Source organism: Bos indicus x Bos taurus, chromosome 7, assembly GCF_003369695.1.
Source record: "Bos indicus x Bos taurus breed Angus x Brahman F1 hybrid chromosome 7, Bos_hybrid_MaternalHap_v2.0, whole genome shotgun sequence".
In the NCBI taxonomy this organism is placed as follows: domain Eukaryota; kingdom Metazoa; phylum Chordata; class Mammalia; order Artiodactyla; family Bovidae; genus Bos; species Bos indicus x Bos taurus.
In genome coordinates this window covers 26,750,110-26,772,232 of record NC_040082.1, presented here as the reverse complement: position 1 = coordinate 26,772,232, position 22,123 = coordinate 26,750,110, and the positions used below count along the sequence as shown (strand labels likewise).

Sequence of the window (22,123 nt, the reverse complement as noted above, 5' to 3'; positions counted from 1 at the left end):
CATAGTTCTCACAACCAAAATAATGACATGGTTTCTGTCTTTTATTGATCAAGTACTCATTTTCATAGTAGGAGGAATGAAAACTACCAGATTCACATTAAATAGAATTTTGTAATTTTTCTAGTAAAAAATAATAAAAATTTTTTCACAGTTAAGTTCTCTTGTTTTAATCAGGTTCATCACCTCCTTTTTATGAATAATAATACATGAATTTTTAACAATTTATTAAAGTTTGATGGCCTTGACCATTCTATTGGGAACCTATCACCATTTAATACATATATTTTTTCTTTTGTTGAAATTTAGTAAATTCACAGCACTCAAAAACAGTTTGCCTTTTGCCTCTCCTCCAAAAAATAATTTTTTTTCTTTCTTTTTTTTTTAAATTTTATTTTATTTTTAAACTTTACAAATTGTATTAGTTTTGCCAAATATCAAAATGAATCCACCACAGGTATTTTTATGTCTTACAAATAACAATGAAAACACAATCATACACAATCTATAGGATGCAGCAAAAGCAGTTTCTTGGAGGGAATTTCATAGTGATAGAGGACTTCTTCAAAAAATAAGAAAAACTTAAGTAAACAACCCAATACATCACCTAAAAGAATTAGAAAAAAGACAAACGAAACTTAAAGTCTGCTAGCAGAAAGAAGGCAGTAATAAAGATCAGAGAGAAATAAATAGAGATTTAAAAACCAACAGAAAAAATCAAAAACAAGAACTGGTTCTTTGAAAGGGTAAACAAAATTGGCAAAGTTCTGGTGAGTCTCACTAATAAGAAAAGAAATAACCCAAATAAACAAAATAGGAAATGAAAAAGGAGAAATAAGGACTGATACCACAGGAATACAAACAAATAAACAACAAAAAAAGAGAATACAATGGACAATTTATATGAGAACAAATTTGACAATCCAGAAGAAATATACAAGATTTTAGAAACATACAGCCCATCAGAACTGAATCAAGAAGAAACCGATAAAGTGAACAGACTGATAGCTAGAAGTAAACTAGGATCTGTAATTAAAAAACTCCCTAAAATTAAAAGTCCAGGACCAGATGATTTCACAGGCAAATTCTACCAAATATACAAATAATTTATGCTGATCTTTCTCAAAAGTCTTCCAAAAGACTGATGAGGAAGTGGAGGAAACATTCCCAAAGACATTCTATGAAGCCACCATCATCCCGATACCAAAACCAGACAGACATTACCAAAAACTCAAATTACATGCCAATATCTTTGATGAATATAGATGTAAAATTCTCAATAAAACTATTAGCAAACTGAATCCAATAATGCATAAAAAAGATTATATGCCATGACCAAGTTGGATTCATCCCCGGTTCACAAGGATGGTTCAAGATATATAAATTAATGTGATATACCACATCAAGAAAAGTAAAAACAAAAACCACATGATCATTTCAATAGGTACAGAAAAAGCATTTGATAAAATTCATCATCTGTTCATCATAGAAACTCTTACTAAAGTGGGTATAGTGGGAACCTTATCTCAACCTAATAAAAGCTCTTTATGACAAACCCACCACCAATATAATACCTTGATGAAACTGAAAGCTTTCCTGCTAAAATCTTGAATAAGACATGAATGCTCACTCTCACCACTTCTATTCAACATAGTATTGGAAGTCCTAGCCACAGAAAACAGTCAAGAAAAAAGTAAAAGGGATCTAAATTGGAAAGGAAGAGGTAAAAGTGTCTTTTTATGCAGATGAAATATGATACTGTATATAGAAAACCATAAGGACTCCACACAAAAACTACTAGAATTGATAAGTGAATTCAGCCAGGTAGAAAGATACAAGATTAACATACAGCAGTCTATTGCAATTCTTTACAATAATCTGAAAGGAAATATTAAAAAAAAAACCCTTTTAAAATCATATGCAAAAAAGTAAAATAATTTGAATAAACCTGATCAAGAAGGTGAAAGACTTATATGCTAAGAAATATAAAACATTTATAAAAAATTGGAGATGATTCAAAGAAATGGAAAAATATCCTATGCTCTTGAATTGGAAGAATTAATTTTGTTAAAATGGCCATACTATCCAAAGCTATTTATGGATTTAATGTGCTCCATATCAAATTACCCATGACATTTTTTGCAGAGCTAGAACAAATAATCCTAAAATTTATATGGAACCATAAAAGACACAGAATTGCTAAAGCAATCTTGAGGAAACAGAACAAAGCAGGAGGCATAACCCCAACCAGACTTCAGACAATACTACAAAGCTACTCAAAAACAGTAATAAAATCAGCATGATTTTGACACAAAATTAACATATGGGTCAATGGAACAGAATAGAGAGCCTAGAAATAAACCCACACACCTATGGTTAATTAATCTTTGACAAGGGAGGCCAGAATATACAATGGTGAAAAGACTGTTCTCTTTAGCAAGTGATTTTGGGAAAGCTGGACAGCCACATTAAATCAGTCAAGTTAGAACATACCCTCCAAACCATACATAAAAATAAAGTTGAAATGGCTTAAAGACTTAAATATGAGACATGACAGCATAAAATTCCTAGCAGAGAATATATATTCTCTGACATAAACCGTTCTTATGTCAGTTTCTCAAGGCAATATAATTAAAGACAAAAATAAACAAATGGGAACCTAATAAAATTTAAAAGCTTTTGCACAGCAAAGGAAAGGATAAACAAAATGAAAAGACAATCTACAGACTAGGAGAAAATATTTACAAATGATGCAACCAACAAAGGATTAATTTCCAAAATATATAATTGAATAACAAAAATATAAACAACCTAATAGAAAAATGAGCAGAAAACCTAAAGAGATACATCTCCAAATAAGACATACACATGGCTAGCATGCACAAGAGATGTTCAACACTGCTATTTATTAGCAAAAAGCAAATCAAAACCATTAAAACATCTACAAATAAAAATGTTGGAGAGAGTGTGGAGAAAATGGAACTCTCCCATGCTGTTAGTGGGAATGTGTGTTGGTGCAGCCACTATGGAGGACATTATGGAGATTACTCAAAAAACTAAAAATAGAGTTGCCATACAATCCATCAACTCCACACCTGGGTATATATCCAGACAAAACTCTAATTCAAAAAGTTACATGCACCAGTATGTTCATAGCAACACTATTCACAATAGCCAAGACAGGGAAAAAGCTGTGTTCACCGGCAGAGGAATGGAAAAGGTGTTTCACACACACCCATATATATGCAATATTACTGGAATATATATTATATATATGGAGTATTACTGGAATATATATTATATATATGGAATATTACTGGAATATATAGTATATATATATGTGGAATATTACTGAGCAACAGAATATTACTCAGCCATGAAAAAGAATGAAATAGTACCGTTTTCAGCAACATAGATGAACCTAGAGATGATCATACTAAGTGAAGTAAGTCAGAGTAAGAAAGACATCTTTGATATCACTTTTATGTGGAATCTAAACTATGACACAAAGGAACCTATCTACAAAATAGAAACAGTCTCATAGACATAGAGAACAAACTTATATTTGTTGAGGGGGAGGGCCCTACGGTAGGGATTTGCATTGGGAGTTTGGAGTTAGCAGATGCAAACTATTGTATATAGAATGGATGGATACACAGCATGGTCCCACTACAGAGCACGGGGAACTATATTCAATATCCTGTCATAGACCATGATGGAAAAGAATATAAAAAATAGTGTATGTAAATATAAAAAATTAGATTAAAAATAAGATACAAGAATATTTTTTATAGCACCGGGAACATAGCCAATATTTTTAATAACTTAAAATGGAGTATAATCTATAAAAAATCAAATCACTATGTTGTACATGTGAAATTTTAAAATATATATATATTTTTATGTCTTAATATTTTTTCCTGTATTTTTTTAAATTAAAATTTATTTATTTTAATTTTTTAAAATTTAATTTTATTTTTTAACTTTACAATATTGTATTGGTTTTGCCATATATCAACATGCATCCGCCACAGGTATACCTGTGTTCCCCATCCTGAACCCTCCTCCCTCCTCCCTCCCCATACCCTCCCTCTGGGTCGTCCCAGTGCACCAGCCCCAAGCATCCAGTATCGTGTATCGAACCTGGACTGGCGACTCGTTTCATATATGATATTATACATGTTTCAATGCCATTCTCCAAATCATCCCACCCTCTCCCTTTCCCACAGAGTCCAAAAGACTGTTCTATACATCAGTGTCTCTTTTGCTGTCTTGCATACAGGGTTATTGTTACCATCTTTCTAAATTCCATATATATGCTTTAGTATACTGTATTGGTGTTTTTCTTTCTGGCTTAATGGCTGTGATCCATTATTTTAATTTTTTAACTGATGCATAGGCTCATAGTTGGTCTAACATTTGATAGTCCTCACAGTAGTAATCCAAGAATGAACTAAATAAAAAGTAATTCTTTTCCAGTAAAAAATATCTTCCTTATGCAACTGTGCCTCATAATACAGAAGTCAAACATGACCATGAGATATTCAGAATTTTCAGTGAGGAAATTTTTATTAATTTTTGGTGAGTGATGGTGGATTAGAAAGACAAAAATCATGAAATTTTAAGTTGTATGGTATTTGAGTATTGGGATAAGTAAGACCATAAAGCCAGTAATCATTAAAAAATATTACTTTTTACTGATGAACATTTTACTTGAATAACTACATAACATATTGCCTGGCTTTTCACACATTTTGTTTTTATTCATGCAGAAACATCTGTTGACTAGGAAGACTATATTGTTTCAGACTTTAAATTTTTTTAAATAAAGAAGTTGAGTTTTATACATACATGAGACATATATAATTAACACAAAGAACAAACATATTCGTTCCTCATTCCTGCATTTCTCGGTATTGTTTTCTCTTTTCCCTATAAACTTCCCTATAAACTTAGAATGATGTTCTCCAGCATCTGTGCTGGGATGTTACCTGTCACTAAATATGAGTCATAGTGGCAGGGATGTTTTTCCTCCTCCAGCCCACTCCCAAATTGGTGAGTTTTATCGATCTTGTACCTGATGTTTGATTGCTTTTTTTTCCCCTTCTATTATCTGATGATACGTCCTTAGAGGAGCACTCTGCTTTCGCTTTTTGTTTTAAATGAACATTAAAACTCCAAATGTCTTCTGAGATATTTAAACACTTCACTGGCCAGAATTAACCATATATTTTACATTGCTAGTTTTTAATATTATACAATGTGAACTGACATACAATACAGTTTTTTTTTGCAACTTCAAAATTGATCCATGAAGAAAGACAATTAGGTTTCTAATTCTGTCTCCAAATAAACCTAATGTCTTTTCAAAATTAACGAGCACCTTACGATACACTGGCTCGTGACTACTCCGTGGCTGCTCTGTCACTCCAGCTTGGCTTTTACTTCTAACAGACAGGTAGTTACTTGACTGTACACCTGTAGTTCTTTAAGTTACTAACTAACCCTCTCCCTGTTCACCTCTATCCCATAAGCCCCATTTCCTATTCCTTTCTCTTCTGCTCTTAAACTCTTCACATCACCCTAGGTTCAGGAACAAACATCTTGGAGTAGGCAGACCATCTGGAGCCTGCGTTAAACATGGAAATGGAAATAGAGGTCTTTTTACAGATGATCCAGCCCTTTTGCCTCTGGACTTGCATCTGGGCTTTGGCCTTGTTTCTGACCCCAATCTCCCACATCACAACTGACTTTAAGTGAGTCCCCATTATGTTCTTTATGTACCATGAACAACTGCTTTCACAGTGCTAACTGGTGAAAATATGCTACTTTCTGAATTTAAATTTGTTCACTATGGCTGCCCTTTCCAATCCAACAGGCAGATCTTGCTCTGCAAACAACATCCCCTTTGATGAATCAGTTCTTTACTGGAATGCTTTCTGAGATGTGGTCTTCTTGGTCAGTGACCTAAGCAAAATTTACAGGGATACCATATTTTTGGCATGATTTTTAAAAGCTATATAAGGAATTGGGTTTCCCAGGTGGTGCTAATGGTAAGAATCTGTCTCTCAATGCAGGAAGCACAAGAGATTCAGGTTTGATCCCTGGGTCTGGAAGAACCTCTGGATTAGGAATTGGCAACCCACTCCAGTATTCTTGCCTGGAAAATCCTACGGACAGAGGAGCCTGGAAGGCTACAGTCCATGGGGTCACAAAGAGTTGGACATGACTGAGCACACATCACATACACATAAGGAATTAAGAAGAGGTGGCAAGGATACACAGAAGAACTATACAAAAAAGGTCTTAATGACCCAGATAAACACGATGGTGTGGACACTCACCTAGAGCCGGACATCATGTAGTGGGAAGTCAAGTGGGCCTTAGGAAGCGTTACTAAGAATAAAGCTAGTGGAAGTGATGGAATTCCAGCTCAGCCATCTCAAATCCTAAAAGATGATGCTGTGAAAGTGCTGCCAGCAATAAGCCATCAAATTTGGAAAACTCAGCAGTGGCCACAGGACTGGAAAAAGTCAATTTTCATTCCAATACCAAAGAAGGGTGACATCAAAGAATGTTCAAATTACTATACAATTGTGCTCATTTCACATGCTAGCAAAGTGATACTCAATTTTGAAGCCTAGGCTTTAGTAGTTCATGAACCAAGAACTTCCAGATGTGCAAGCTGATTTAGAAAAGGTAGAAGAACCAGAGATCAAATTGCCAACATTTGAAGGATCACAAAGAAAGCAAGGAAATTCTAGAAAAACATTTATTTCTGCTTCATTGACTATCCTAAAGCCTTTATTGTGTGGATCACAACAAACTGGAAAATTCTTAAAGAGATGGGAATACTACACCATCTGATCTGTCTCCTGAGAAACCTGTATGCAGGTCAAGAAGCAACAGTTAAAACCAGACATGGAACAATAGACTGCTTCAAAACTGGGAAAGGAATACATCAAGGCTGTATATTGTCACTCTGTCTATTTAACTTATATACAGAGTACATCATGCAAAATGCCAGGATGGATTAATCACAAACTGGAATCTAGACTGCAGGGGAAAATAGCAATGACCTCAGATATGTAGATGATGCCACTCTAATGGCAGAAAGTGAAGAGGAAATAAAGAGTCTCTTGATGAGGGTGAAAAAGGAGAGTGAAAAAGCAGGCTTAAAACTCAACATTCAAAATCTAAGATCATGGCATCAGATTACATCACTTCATGGCAAACAGAAGAGGAAAAAGTGGGAATGGTATCTGGTTTTATTTTCTTGGGCTCCAACATTACTGTGGATAGTGACTGCAGCCACAAAATTAAAAGATGCTTGCTCCTTGGAAGAAAAGGTGTGACAAATCGAGACAGCATATTAAAAAGCAGAGAAATCACTTTGCTGACAAGACAAATATCCATATAGTCAAAGCTATGATTTTTCCAGTAGTCATGTATGGATGTGAGAGTTGGACCATAATGAAGGCTGAGTGCAAAAGAATTGATGCTTTTGAATTTTGGTGCTGAAGAAGACTCTTGAGAGTCCCCTGAACATCAAGGAGAACAAACTGCTGCTGCTGCTGCTGCTAAGTCGCTTCAGTCGTGTCCATGCTAAAGAAAATCAACCCTGAATATTCACTGGAGGAATTGATGCTAAAGCCAAAACTCCAATACTTTGGCCATCTGATGTGAACAGCTGAATCACTGTAAAAGATCCTGATGCTGGGAAAGATTGAGGGCAGGTGTAGAAGGGGGCAACAGAGGATGAGGTGGTTGGATGACATCACCAACTCAGTGGACAAAGTTTGAGCAAACTCTGGAAGATGGTGAAGGACAGGTAAGCCTGGTGTGCTGCAGTTCATGGGGTCACAAAGAGTCAGACACAACTTTGTGAATGAACAACAACAACAAGGAATTACAGAGCTTCCTTGAATTTTACAGTTAGTGTATATGTTGAAATAACTGAACTGTTTATCTTTTAACCCCTTAATTCCATGCAGTTTTTATGGCGTTAAAATTGGAATTGTAACATTAACTATTACCTCCCTCTATCTACATGCAGGTCAGGGAGCAACAGTTAGAACTGGACATGGAACAACAGACTGGTTCCAAATAGGAAAAGGAGTACGTCAAGACTGTGTATTGTCACCCTGCTTATTTAACTTATATACAGAGTACATCATGAGAAACCCTGGGCTGGAAGAAGCACAAGCTGGAATCAAGATTGCCAGGAGAAATATCAATAACCTCAGATACGCAGATGACACCACCCTTAGGGCAAAAAGTGAAGAGGAACTCAAAAGCCTCTTGATGAAAGTGAAAGTGGAGAGTGAAAAAGTTGGCTTAAAGCTCAACATTCAGAAAACGAAGATTATAGCATCTGGTCCCATCACTTCATGGGAAATAGATGGGGAAACAGTGTCAGACTTTATTTTTTTGGTCTCCAAAATCACTGCAGATGGTGACTGCAGCCATGAAATTAAAAGACACTTACTCCTTGGAAGGAAAGTTATGACCAACCTAGACAGCATATTCAAAAGCAGAGACATTACTTTGCCAACAAAGGTTCGTCTAGTCAAGGCTATGGTTTTTCCAGTGGTCATGTATGGATGTGAGAGTTGGACTGTGAAGAAAGCTGAGCACCGAAGAATTGATGCTTTTGAACTGTGGTATTGGAGAAGATTCTTGAGAGTCCCTTGGACTGCAAGGAGATCTAACCAGTCTATCCTAAAGGAGATCAGTCCTGGGTGTTCATTGGAAGGACTGATGCTGAAGCTGAAACTCCAGTACTTTGGCCACCTGATGCGAAGAGTTGACTCATTGGAAAGGACCCTGATGCTGGGAGGGATTGGGGGCAGGAGGAGAAGGGGATGACAGAGGATGAGATGGCTGGATGGCATCACTGACTCGATGGACAGGAGTCTCAGTGAACTCCGGGAGTTGGTGATGGACAGGGAGGCCTGGCGTGCTGCAATTCATGGGGTTGCAAAGAGTCGGACATGACTGAACGACCGAACTGAACTGATCTACATCTACTTCTGGGCAGAGATATTTCATACAATTTAAAATTTAAAAGTGTGAGCTCATCATTGAACTTTATATTCTGCCAGAATTTGAATATTCTCAGGTGGTGTCCTAAGTTTCAAAATCCTATAACACCCCCATTTATGTGAACATAGGCAATTGTGTATTCTTTATACCAACTATATAGTAGTTGGGTCCCATAATATTGAATTACAACAAGGGAAGAAAGCAGATAAAATTGTAAATAACAGCTGATACCAGATGGTGTTTATTTAAATAACACTGTCCTTAAATTCAGACAATGCTGAAACTATATCCTTGTCTCTTTAACTTCCAATTAAGTCACTCACCAGATCCCTGAGTAAGTACACTACTGTGTCTATATCACAAATCTCTAGCAAGTAGGGGCACAAGTCACTTGCTATTTTTAAATTCAAGTGTTTTGTGTGAAGTCAATTAATCCCTGTAAATCAGCTTTTCTTTTCCTTCCTGCCTTGTTTGAATACAGCAAGAGGACTCTGAATGAATGAGACGAAGGGTGTCCATGCAAGATGGAGAGATTGCCCTTGATCTTGCTATTCCAAAACATGTAGCTGGTCCTCCTTGAAAGACTAATTCACCCCTTTCATTTTCTCCTGCCAGCATCCTCCCCATTGATTGCCCCTGAGGATTCCTTTTATTTACTTCCTAGTGAAATGAAGCAGGACCTTCTTTTCCTTACTCCGCATGTCCTCTGCCTGCTTTTTCCTGTGGAAAAACTTTAGCCCAAGACTAAGTTTAATCAGAGGTGAACCAATACAGGAACAAAGGGAAACAGTCAAAAGACACCAAATACTAATAACGTTGTCATTAATTATAGCCCTTTAGTTCCTTCTCAAGGGCTATAGATAATATTGAGCTATATCTTATGAGCTGTCTTTGAGATGCTGAAACTCGCACTAGCCATGACATAAGCTGCCACAGTTCCAAGAATTGGCCTCAAGGAAATGAGAACAAACCAAACACAGAACTGAAGATTAACTGTACCTAAAATAATCAAGATGATGCTGGTCAGGCCACCAATGACCAATTTCAAGTCAACTGTCAAGAGCTGACTATTGTTTCTACATGTAGCCTCCTCCCTCAGTCTAGAAAAGCTCTTGTCCTCTGATTGTCAGGGCAGGAGTTGGCCTTTGGACCAGCATTAAAAATACAGCAAACTTTCCTTTCCATCAGCTTTGCCTCTTTACTGTTTTTTTTTTTTTTCAGTGGCAAGCAGCTGGACTCCACTTTTGGTTGCACTTAGGCATTCTTCAGGTTCTAAATTTCTGGTCCAAATCAAATTTCAAAAGAGCAGCATGGGTACTGACTGCTGGAATGATGTCTTCTTCAGTTTGCTTCACTGATGAGCTGGACTTTCAAGGCTTTAAGTATTCAAATTTAATTCCAGCTACCTGGGAGTGCTAGCATCAGCAGGAAAGAGAGCATGCCCTGCGGCATTTGTAATTACTCTCGGATTTGAATATACTCTCCGGTACAGATTTGCAGGCTTTATTAATAAGGACTGTTGTGCTGTTGCTTCTCTTTTTCACACTGAGTTGAGAAAAGAAAGGCAAGAGGGACGGACCAGGAATTTTTTTTCTTCTTCCTATTGGAGAGTCACAAACTTTTTGAAATGGACATCTGTGCTACTTGTTTCCTAGAGTTGTTTTATCAGATAATACACTGGGTAGAGGGTATTTTGGTTCTTCAAAATAAGCTGAATGAATCAAAGTTTTTCCATCTTTCCTGAGTTCCTTATTAGGCTGAGAGTTCTTTGAGCCACTGTGTCATATTCAGACATCCACCCCCCGCCACCTTACATATGGCATGGAGGTGACAATAATTGCAGAACATATATTTCACATTCTTCTAGATGCTTTCCCACAAAATCTGTATTCCTAACTGCTTAAATATATTTACATGTAAAATTTGTTTAAAACTAGTACCTGTTACTTTCTGGTGTTCGTAAGAGAAGTGGTAAACATATCAAAATCTAAACCTGCTTTTGGAAGCACCAATTCATATTGATTTCTACTGACAAATTAAAGGCCAAACAAAGTCCTAAGGAATAAGTTCCATTCTCATTAGAAAAATACAAAACTGCATTTAGTTCTGAAAGCTTAATTTGAGTTTTGGTATTGATTAGAGTCATCTTTGCTTATTATTTAAATTAGCTTAGGCTTCTGTAAACATTTAAATTCCCAGAGCCTCCCTGCAGAGTATGAGGCAGAGCCCAGAAAACTGTGTTTCTTAACTAGCTCTCCCATGAGTGTTATAATCAGGAAATTTTGATAACTACTGAATTAGAGAGTTCGCCAAGTTGCAGAATAGTTCTTGATGACTATGCGGAATTCATCTTTTTAAGAACCAACAAGAAGCAGGGTTTTGGATTTTCTTTTACAGAAAACCCAGAATGAAGTTGCAGTTTTTTAACTTATGTTTTTTAAAAAAACAGTGTAATTTCAGGGGAGAGACAAAATAGACTATTACCAGCATTTTTTCCTTCTCCCAAAGAAGAAAGCTCCCATGGTGTAAATTCAAGTTTACTTAAAAACCATATTATGACTAATACATTGGTTGAGAAAACCAATTTTCATTTCTACTTTTTCCATAGAAGTACTCTTCCTGAAATTTATTATTATGTTATTTTGGCTTCTAACCTTAAAAATTAAATACAGAAAGTGTCTGTCAAATTTTGCAATTTTCCTGCTAAAATTTGCAGTAAAACAGCTCCAAGAGTACAAAAACAAATGTCACTTTCATGAGAGCAAAGGAACATTTGACTTTTAAATGAAAGAATCTGAATCCATGTTGGAAAGAAATACAAAATTAAATGTTAGAAAATATTGTAGACTAGAAAGAAAAAATATTGATAAGAATGTAGGGATTGTATTGAGAGAAGTATTATCACATGCTCCATAGCAAAAGATTTAATGTAGAATTTTGTTCAAAAATAGAATACTAAAGTCAATTCTTAAGAAAGCTCAGAGAAGGTAATGAGAAAGTGACATTTTAATGATGAGAACAAGGCATCTCTGTTTCTGCAAGGAACTTTTGTTGTATATGTACACACATACACATATATACACAGGCACATTCATGCATATATTTAGATACTCCTATACATATACAGGAGAAGGCAATGGCACCCCACTCCAGTACTCTTGCCTGGAAAATCCCATGGATGGAGGAGCCTGGTGGGCTGCAGTCCATGGGGTCGCTAAGAGTCAGACACGACTGAGCGACTTCACTTTCACTTTTCACTTTCTTGCATTGGAGAAGGAAATGGCAACCCACTCCAGTGTTCTTGCCTGGAGAATCCCAGGGACGGGGGAGCCTGATGGGCTGCCATCTATGGGGTTGTGCAGAGTCGGACACGACTGAAGTGACTTAGCAGCATACATATACATCGAATTGACTGAACTGAAAGTCGCTTAGTCATGTCCAAATCTTTGTGACCCCATGGACTGTCCATGGAATTCTCCAGGCCAGAATACTGGAGTGGGTAGCCTTTCCCTTCTCCAGGGTATCTCCCCAACCCAGGGATTGAACCCAGGTCTACTTGCATTGCAGGTGGATTCTTTACCAGCTGGGGCACCACGGAAGCCCACTCCAGTACTCCTGCCTGGAAAATCCCATGGACGGAGGAGCCTGGTAGGCTGCAGTCCATGGGGTCGCAAAGAGTAGGACACGACTGAGTGACTTCACTTTCTTTCTTTCTATACATGTACATAATTTTTCCTTGTCATTGTTTTCCTGACATTAATCCTGTTTCTAGATCTACATTAGACTTCCTCATCCATAGCCCCCAAAATTGATTAGAGGAGGTATTGGGTAAAAACAGAAAACAAGATAGGTAACTTTCGTGAATATTTCCTTTGAAATGTGCATATATAAAACATTTCACAGGCATATGTTTTGCCGTGAAACATTCATTTATTTATTTGAATGAAAGCTTGTGGTTGAATTTATACTTGTAAGAAATGAATTTATTGAAGACCTTTTCCTCTTATGGCAAGTAACCACAGAAAACAAGATACAAATAATAAGAATCAAGAGAAGATGGTTTATTCAACTTCAGAAAAGTTAATTGCTGAGTTGTGTAGGACCTCTTGAAAGAAGAAAAAGAACACTTCTATAAATATATGAAACTATACTTAATTTCCTAGTATTAATAGTAATACCAACACAAAACACAACTACTTGGAGAGATATATATATACACACACACATACATATAAATATAAAAACATACTTTGATTGGTGTGTGTGTGTGTGTGTGTGTGTGTAAGATGCCTGTATTTCCAAGTGCTAAAAGAACACATGCAATCCATTTTCTCATTTATTTTATAAAATTGCTTTCTCTGTAGGAATGGAGATGTTTATGCCCTATACTTCCTTCTTATACATAAGGTATGTTTTTATTATGACAGTAACTGCAGCATTCTTATGTTCATTGGTTTACTGGTGCTAGTTGCTTCCTTTGGTAATAAATAGTGAACTTATTAAGGTTTTTCTTCAATGTACCAATCTATAATATTAAAAACAGAACAGCTAAATCTAATTTTAAAACTACCAGTTACATTGGCTGAGTTTAGCCAGCTGTCATATTTATATGTATATTACAAACTAAAACAATCACTAAAAAAAAAAAAGTTACGGCAAATAAGTCAACAAATGAAACACAATGGAATCACTAAAAAAATTCAATTAATTCAAAAGAAGGCTGAAAACAGGAAAAAAAAAATGAAAGAAAAGATGAGACACATAGGAAATAAATAAGAAGATGAGATTTAAACCCAATCACTTCAATACTCATATCAAGCACAAATGGTCTAAATGCTCCATTTAAAAGCAGAGATAGTTGAATTTGAAAAAAGGAAAAAATCTTATACTGGATAGAAAAAATGCATTTTAAATACAAAGCAGAAATAGTTAATAGCAAAAAGATGGAGAAAAACATATACCAATGCAGTACTAATCAAAAGGAAGCTAGAGTATCCCTACGGATAGAAGCAAAGTAGGTTTCAAAGCAGAAATACCACGGGGAATTAAGAAGGTCCTATTCTAATGATAAAAGTTATTTGATTAAAAACACATTACAACCCTAAGGATTCATATATTTTTTTAAATAGACTTTCAAAATACATGAAGTAAATACCAATATAACTGCCAGGAGAAATAGAGAAATCAACAATTAAGGTTGAAGATTTTCACATTACTGTCTCTGTTACTAATAGTACAAGTACATAGAAAATCAGTAAGGATATAGGAAACCTGAACAACACTATCAAATTACTTGGCCAACTTGACACCAAAATTTTATGTACATTTTAGACTGAGATAATGAAATAAAATGAATTCATACACATATGTCCAATATATAAATTAATGAAATTAAAAAATTACTCACAAATAATAATTAAATCATATGCTTAATATAAATGGAGATAATGAAATACTTCATGAGCACATTGGTTTACACCTCTTCCCTAAATCGGACTACATAAGGATTTTAATATTACAGATATATGCTTTTCAGTAAATATTGCACGGATTATAGATGAGAACACTTACCTTAAAAATAATTTTAAGAACTGCATAATTTATGAAAAATTACACCTTACAGAATATATTTTCACTCTTTACACATAAAAATGCCTACTGTAAAAGGTGAAAACGGGAATTGAAAGTTATTTGTTATAAATTATAGCAGATATTTGTCTACACATAAAAAATTTGAAGACATTTTACAAAATATTCAATATTCATTCAATTGAAGATGCCTCTGATTATAAAACATGCCATTATTTTATATTCTTCTAGAAAATAATAAGCTTCCAATTAAATTGTGATATTGAGACACACCGATTTCTGAGATGTTAAAGCTCAAAATATGTGTGTTTTCTGAGATGTCAAGTGAATGTGTCTATCCTGAGATGCTAAATGGGCATGTTCTGAGATATTAAAAGGTAAGTAATTGTGGTTTTTGTAATCTAAAACTAAAAACACATCTCCCCTAAAATGAATTTCCTGTTAACTAAATTCAGACTTTGAAGACCCATTGAAACAGCCACTCTGGTCTTAGTATTTCTGGGAAAATTAAATTTTCTACCTTGGATATTTGAAGAGAGAAAGATATTCCCAACCTTTTTATTGGTAACAAACAACAGTCAGGAAATAAAGGTGTTATAGAAAATGGAAAAAATCATTATTAACACAGAAATGCTGAACTTGAATGAAAGTGTATTATATTTCCCCCCACATCACTGAACTAAGATATTTCATTTCTACTGATGTTTTCAGAAAGCTATATTTCTTTGCACAAAAACTCTAAGCAACAAATTCAATTTCATTAATGTAAGGCCATATTTTAACATCTGATCCAATTAACTATTGATAGTTTCCTTGAGCACTTTCATTCTCCAAGGTCCCAAAGACATTCAGACCATCAAACGCTACGAAAAGATGTTCAACACACTAAGAACTTTTTGAAAAATAATTAGAGACTTTACGGTGCAGTTTAGGTGCACAAATATATGTTGATTATTTTAATATTAAAACATTTTACGGCTCAAAAAATTAAATCTACAAATTAAAACACAATCAAAGAAACTGAACGAGAAACAATGAATTAGTAATCAAATCTGTTCACTTCTAATTATAATTCTACAATCCCTAATTATCAAAATAATCAAGGAAATTAAAAATGTTAAACAATTTGCTCCTCCACTTCTGCATGTCCCAAATCACCAGAATGACTTACCTTATCTTTTCTTTGCTTTTCGTCCTGGTATATGGTCCAGTGTTCTCCATCATTGCTGTAAGCTAGTTTGTAGGAGCCTACAAACTGCACATGACCAAAATCTTTAGCTCCTTGTGTGATAATGCCAGTCACTTTGGTAGGGACTAGAAGATCCACCTACAAAAAAGAAAAGACATCATTTAAATGCCACAATAGAGTCTATCATAAATTTGTAATTCTTTTGAACTCAGGAGATTAAGAAACATATATGCTAAAGCCAAAAATCCACTTGATTATTTGTATTTTGAAATAGATGACTGAGTCTATTATTGGCTTGTAATTTTGATTATGCCAGTGGGTAAAACTAGTTTAAAATTTGAACAACTACTCTGAGCAGTCATTTCATTCTACCATTTAATTTTCTATTACGTTGATTCATCTAGCATGTGGTTTTTGTGTAACTGAGATAGTACAGAACTGGCAAGGCTGACCTTCTTGAGATTGATCATTTTCTCCCAGAGTTTGTGCTTATAATTCAATTTTCTGACTTTACTGGACACTTCAGTAATAATAAACACAAAATTGTAGTTGGTCACTTCAGTAATAATAAAAATAAAATTGTAGTTGTGATCACATCACAAAATATTTGATGTTTTATAATTAAACTTTAAAAAAATCAACCCCATTTCCATGAATTTTAATTGGTTCAGTAATAAATAACTTAATAATAGCAATCATGTGAAATGCCAGGCTGGATAAATGACAAACTGGAATCAAGATTACCAGGAGAAATATCAGCATCCTCATAATGCAGATGATATCACTCTAATGGTAGAAAGCAAAGAGGAGCTAAAGAGTCTCTTGGTGAGGGTGAAAAGAGGAGAGTGAAAAAGCTGGCTTAAAAGTCAATACTTGAAAAACTTAAGATCATGGCACCCAGTCCTATCACTTCATGGCAAATAGAAGGGGAAAAAGTAGGAGTGACAGATTTTAGTTTCTTGGACGCCAAAACCACTACAGATGGTGACTGCAGACATGCAGTTAAAAGACATTTGCTCCTTGGAAGGAAGGCTATGACAAACCTAGACAGCATATTAAAAAGCAGAGAAGTCACAAAGGCCCATATTGTCAAAGCTAATGGTTTTTCCAGGAGTCCCGTACGAATGTGAGAGTCGGGGCATAAAGAAGGCTAAGTGCTAAAGAACTGGTGTTTTTGAATTGTGGTGCTAGAGAAGACTCTTGAGAGTCCCTCAGACTTGTGCGGGGATCAAACCAGTAAATCCTAAAGGAAATCAACCCTGACTATTCATTGGGAGGACTGTTGCTGATGCTGAAGCTCTAATACTTTGGCCACCTGACGGGAAGAGCTGGGAAGAGCCGATTCACTGGAAAAGACCGTGATGCTGGGGAAGATTGAAGGCAAAAGGAGAAGAGGGTGGCAGAGTATGAGATGGTTGGATGGCATCACTGACTCAATAGATGTGAATCTGAGCAAACTCCAGGAGATAGGGTAGGACAGAAGAGCCTGGATTGCTACAGCTCATGGGGTTGTAAAGAGTTGGACACAACTTAGTAACTGAACGACAACAAATAGTAATCACTGTCCACTGAAAATCATCTTTTAGAAAGTTACAATCCTAAAACTGTTGAGGAAGTCAAGTGTTCTTTAAAAATGAGAGAGAATTAAAATATGCTTCGATGGCATGTGGGATCTGTACTCATAATGTGTTCACTGTTGCAAAATATTTATTAAAGGGCTTAAGACTCATTGTGACTTAGTAAACATTAAAGTCTTCAAATGCAACACTGAAATGTAAAAGATAGGGGTGATTTTCATCAAAGAAGACTACATAACACTGAATAGTTTAGTTTTCCCCTTTTTGTTCTCTATTTCATGCATCTCTTCTTATATCTTATGATGCTAATTAACAGAAAAATTATAGGAAACTTTGTTTCCATGTGGACAATTCTTATAAGACCTTTACCATTTGTTGTCTTAATGTTCTTTGATCTATAGCTTCCTATATTCCTACAATAGCCTACTACTTCTTCCTGCTTCCTATGACTAAGTACTGTGGCACATCCTTGATCTTATCTTCTTCAACTGTCATCATTCCACGTGTGACCTCAGTGGCTTTCAACCACTCTGACCTCCTGTTTCTATTTCAGTTTCTGCATTCTGAGAGATGTATAGAGCCACAAATAGACAGTCATGGGTCAGACAAAGGCCATGGCTAAGAAGAGGGGACTAAGGAGAATGCACTGAATAGACCATATTTAGTGACATAGATGCTTACCAAGAAGGATATGAAAAAGTTCCCAGTGTTTCCTGGTTTAGGAATATATTTCTAAAAATTCACATGGGCTTTTTGCCCACTTTTTGGAACATTCGTTAATGACATCAGGCTCAAATTGCACAATGGATTAAGACAGAAAACCACCTAATGCTGCCTTAAAGTATTCTAGAAAGTTTATAAAAAATATAAAATATTTGTTGTTGCTGTTTTTCAAATAATATATTATGTCACCTAAAACATCTTGTGTGTCCTGCAGCAAAGAAGGATGGAAAATTATGATATCCTGGGAAGGAGAACTGTTGCTGCCTCATGCTATGCTAAATGCTTTGTGGTATGTCTTCAGTGACTCCTCTGAACATTCTTGTATGGTAGGGTATCATATCCACTTTAGTGAGAATAGATGCCTATGGAGCTAACATGACATGTGACCCAAAGATCAGCGGTCAGTAAAGGGAGGACCCCAGATTCATACCTGTCTTTCTGAGTCGAAGTTCTACCACATGCATGGACTCTCATGCAATGATCTCATTGAATTCTCTTTCTCAGAAATTTATGAAGAGTCTCAAAAGCTTTCTTGCCACACTCATCAAGCATAAAGGCACTCTAAGCTTCAAACAAAAAACAATTCAGGCTTTACAATATTAGGAGAGCCTGTCTTTAAACTTTCATTTCCTCTCTGTTCTTTAGCTGTCTGAATGGATTGCTATTGCAATCCTAAATCCAAATCTAATTGCACAGAAACATCTAGGCAGAGTGGCTGGTCTTCAAAGTGCTCTTAATATTGCTGACAATAAATGAAAAAAAAAAAGATCTTACAGTACTCTGAGTCACTGTGTTGTCATCTAGGCTGTAAACACACAAGAACTCAAACTGTCACAAGAATAAAAACACCTCCAGTGGAGTTTTCAGTGCCTAAATGTCTGTTAAGTCCTGAGCTAAGATGACGCAGTGAGGAATCTTGTAGCATCTTTTGCAGTGGTATTTCTTAAAGTCACGGTTTCCTGCTGGGCGGAGATGTTTTCTCCTTAAATTGTGTGTCTTGGCTCTTTCTAACAGATCTGTTTTTCTCCCAGTCTAACTGCTCCCCTTCTCAGCTTTTTTTTTTTTTTCTGATCAAGAAATGTTTTTCTTTTTTGTTCCAGGGAAGTCAACTCCTCAGATTTAAATAGTCAGCAATCTGTTTCAAGCTGGATTTTGTCCTAAAATTTGTTACATTATAAACTTAGAATACCAGGCCTAAGCAAACCTTCTTTCTGCATAAAAATAACCAGCATCCCACACTTCACATGAGGTTGCTGCAACAGGGATGTACAGATTTTACTCGGAGACATTGCAAGGATATATCACTCTTGTGTTCCGCATGCAGGGTGATTCCAGAGAAGCCCTCTATTTTGGACCTATGCCTATCCCTGGCCCAGGACCACTCTGCCCTCTCACAGAGTGTTTGAGCTAAAGTTGTACTCCAAACATGCTTCTGCTATTTTAGATCCTCACCTCCCAAGGCTTGGCTGAGATACAACAAGTTATTTAGGGCACTAAGCTGGCACATGTGTAGGCTGGCACTGCACTTCATGTCCAAATCTGTGTTAAAAGTGCCTAATGTGTAATGGTCTCTTAATAAAGTTTTGCTGGGCTGAGCTGGAACTGCTTCCTAAGTATGTTCAATGGACAAAATCAACCCATGGCTAAGGATGTTGCAGAGCATCACAGCAGGAAATGTTAGCTGCTTTTCTCTTGTTTCTCTATACAACATTACTGGTCAAGGAAATATCATTATAGCTGAAGTAACAATTTTTACTGGGGGTGCAACTAGTTAAAAATCTGCTCCAATCTTCAGGAATGTGATTGTGAGACCCAGTCTATTCTAGCAGAACTGAATGGCCTGGGTTCATGAACAGCCACTACCCTTACTAGTTATATGTCTTTGGCAAGCTCCTTTACCTCTATACAGTTCAATGTCTTCATGTGAAAAAATGAGAACAGCCCTGTTATTAGTATTTTACAGATATTATGAGGATTAGATGAGTTAATATGTGTACAAAACAATATATAGGACATAATAATGGTATATAAAACTTGGTTAACAGTAAAACAATAAGTAATTCTGGGGGAAGAATCTAATATCACTCTCTGAGCACCTGTTAGAAATATAAATATGGAAACAGGGAAACTAGGTTCCCAGCAACTTTTTTATCATAGCACATTTTAGTCACCTTCTCAGGATGTACACAAAGATAGTCATTTCATTTTTCTTAAAGTAAAGAAAATATTATGTAACTACAATTCACATTTATGGGTGAAATGATTAACTAAGAATAAGATAATTTATGAAATATTGTACTTCTCTTTTTAAATACTAAGATCATGTTATAATAAGGAAATGGTCTCACTGTTTGCAGATGACATGTTACTATACAGAGAAAATCCTAAAGATGTTATCAAAAAACTATTAGAGCTCATCAATGAATTCAGTAAAGTTGCAGGATACAAGCTTAATACATAGAAATCTGCTGCATTTCTATACAATAACAATCAAAAATCAGAAAAAGACATTAAGGAAAAAATTCCATTTATCATTGCATCAAAAAGAATAGAATACTTAGGAATAGATGTACCTAAAGGAGGTAAAAGATCTATACTATGAAAACTATAAGCTACTGATAAAAAAAAAAAATCAATGCCACAAACAGATGGAATGATATACCATGTTCTTGGCTGGAAGAATCAATACTGTCAAAATGACTATACTATCCAAGGCAATCTATATATTCAATGCAATTCCTATCAAATTACGAAGGGCATTTTCCACACAACTAGAACAAAAAATTTTTTTAATTTGTATGGAAAAACAAAAGATCCCACGTAGTCAAAGCAACCCAAGGAAACAAAAACGGAGCTGAAGGAGTTAGGCTCCCTGACTTCAGACTATAAAGCTGTATTCACCAAAACAGTACAGAACTAGAACAAAAACAGCAATATAGATCAATGGAACAGGACAGAAGGTCCACAAATTAACTCACACACCTATAGCCAATCAATCTAAAACAAAAGAGGCAAGAATATACAATGGAGAAGACATGGACTCTTCAATAAATGGAATTGGGAAAACTGGACATCTACATGTAAGAGAATGGAATTAGAACACTCCCTAACAACACACACAAAATCAACTCAAAATGGATTGAAAACCTAAATATAAGCCTGGATGCTAGGCAGAACACTCTGATATAAATCACAACAAAATCTTTGATCCATTTCCTAGACTAATAACAATAAAAACAAAAATAAACAAATGTGACCTAATTAAACTTAAAAGCTTTTGTCAGCAAAGGAAATCATAAACAAAAAGACAACTCACAGAACCGGAAAAAAATATTTGCAAATGAGGTAACCATAGAGGAATCAGTCTCCAAAATATATAAACAGCTCATGCAGCTCAATATAAAATAACCCACTAAATCAAAAAAATGGGCAGAAGATCTAAATAGACATTTCTCCAAAGAAGACATGCATATGGCCAAAAAAACACATGAAAGATGCTCAGCATCATTAATTATTAGAGAAATGCCAAATGAAAACTATAATGAAGTATCACTTCACTCTGTTTTAAAATGTGCTGTGCTTAGTCACTCAGTCCTGTCGAACTCTGCAACCCCATGGACTGTAGCCCACCAGGCTTCTCTATCCATGGGATTCTCCAGGCAAGAGTGGGTTATCATGCCCTCCTCCAGGGATCTTCCCAACCCAAGCATCGAACCCAGGTCTCCTTCATGGCCATCATCAAAAAGTCTTCAAATAATAATTGCTGGTATATATGGAATTTAGAAAGATGGTAACGATAACCCTGTATGCGAGACAGCAAAAGAGACACACATGTATAGAACAGTCTTTTGGACTCTGTGGGAGAGAGAGAGAGAGGGGGTGGGATGATTTGGGAGAATGGCATTGAAACATGTATAATATCATATATGAAACGAATCGCCAGTTCAGGTTCGATGCAGGATACTGGATGCTTGGGGCTGGTGCACTGGGATGACCCAGAGGG

The 22,123-nt window shown here is 35.8% G+C and overlaps 1 protein-coding gene across 2 annotated transcripts in view; it reads right to left on the bottom strand.

Moving 5' to 3' along the window:
• Positions 1–22,123, bottom strand: part of EDIL3 (EGF like repeats and discoidin domains 3) — a 482,936-nt gene that overhangs the window by 39,305 nt on the left and 421,508 nt on the right. For both annotated transcript variants that reach the window (XM_027545670.1, XM_027545671.1), the window contains one exon: positions 15,803–15,958. In XM_027545670.1, coding sequence (XP_027401471.1) covers positions 15,803–15,958 — 156 coding nt within the window. The remainder of the gene's footprint in view (positions 1–15,802; positions 15,959–22,123) is intronic.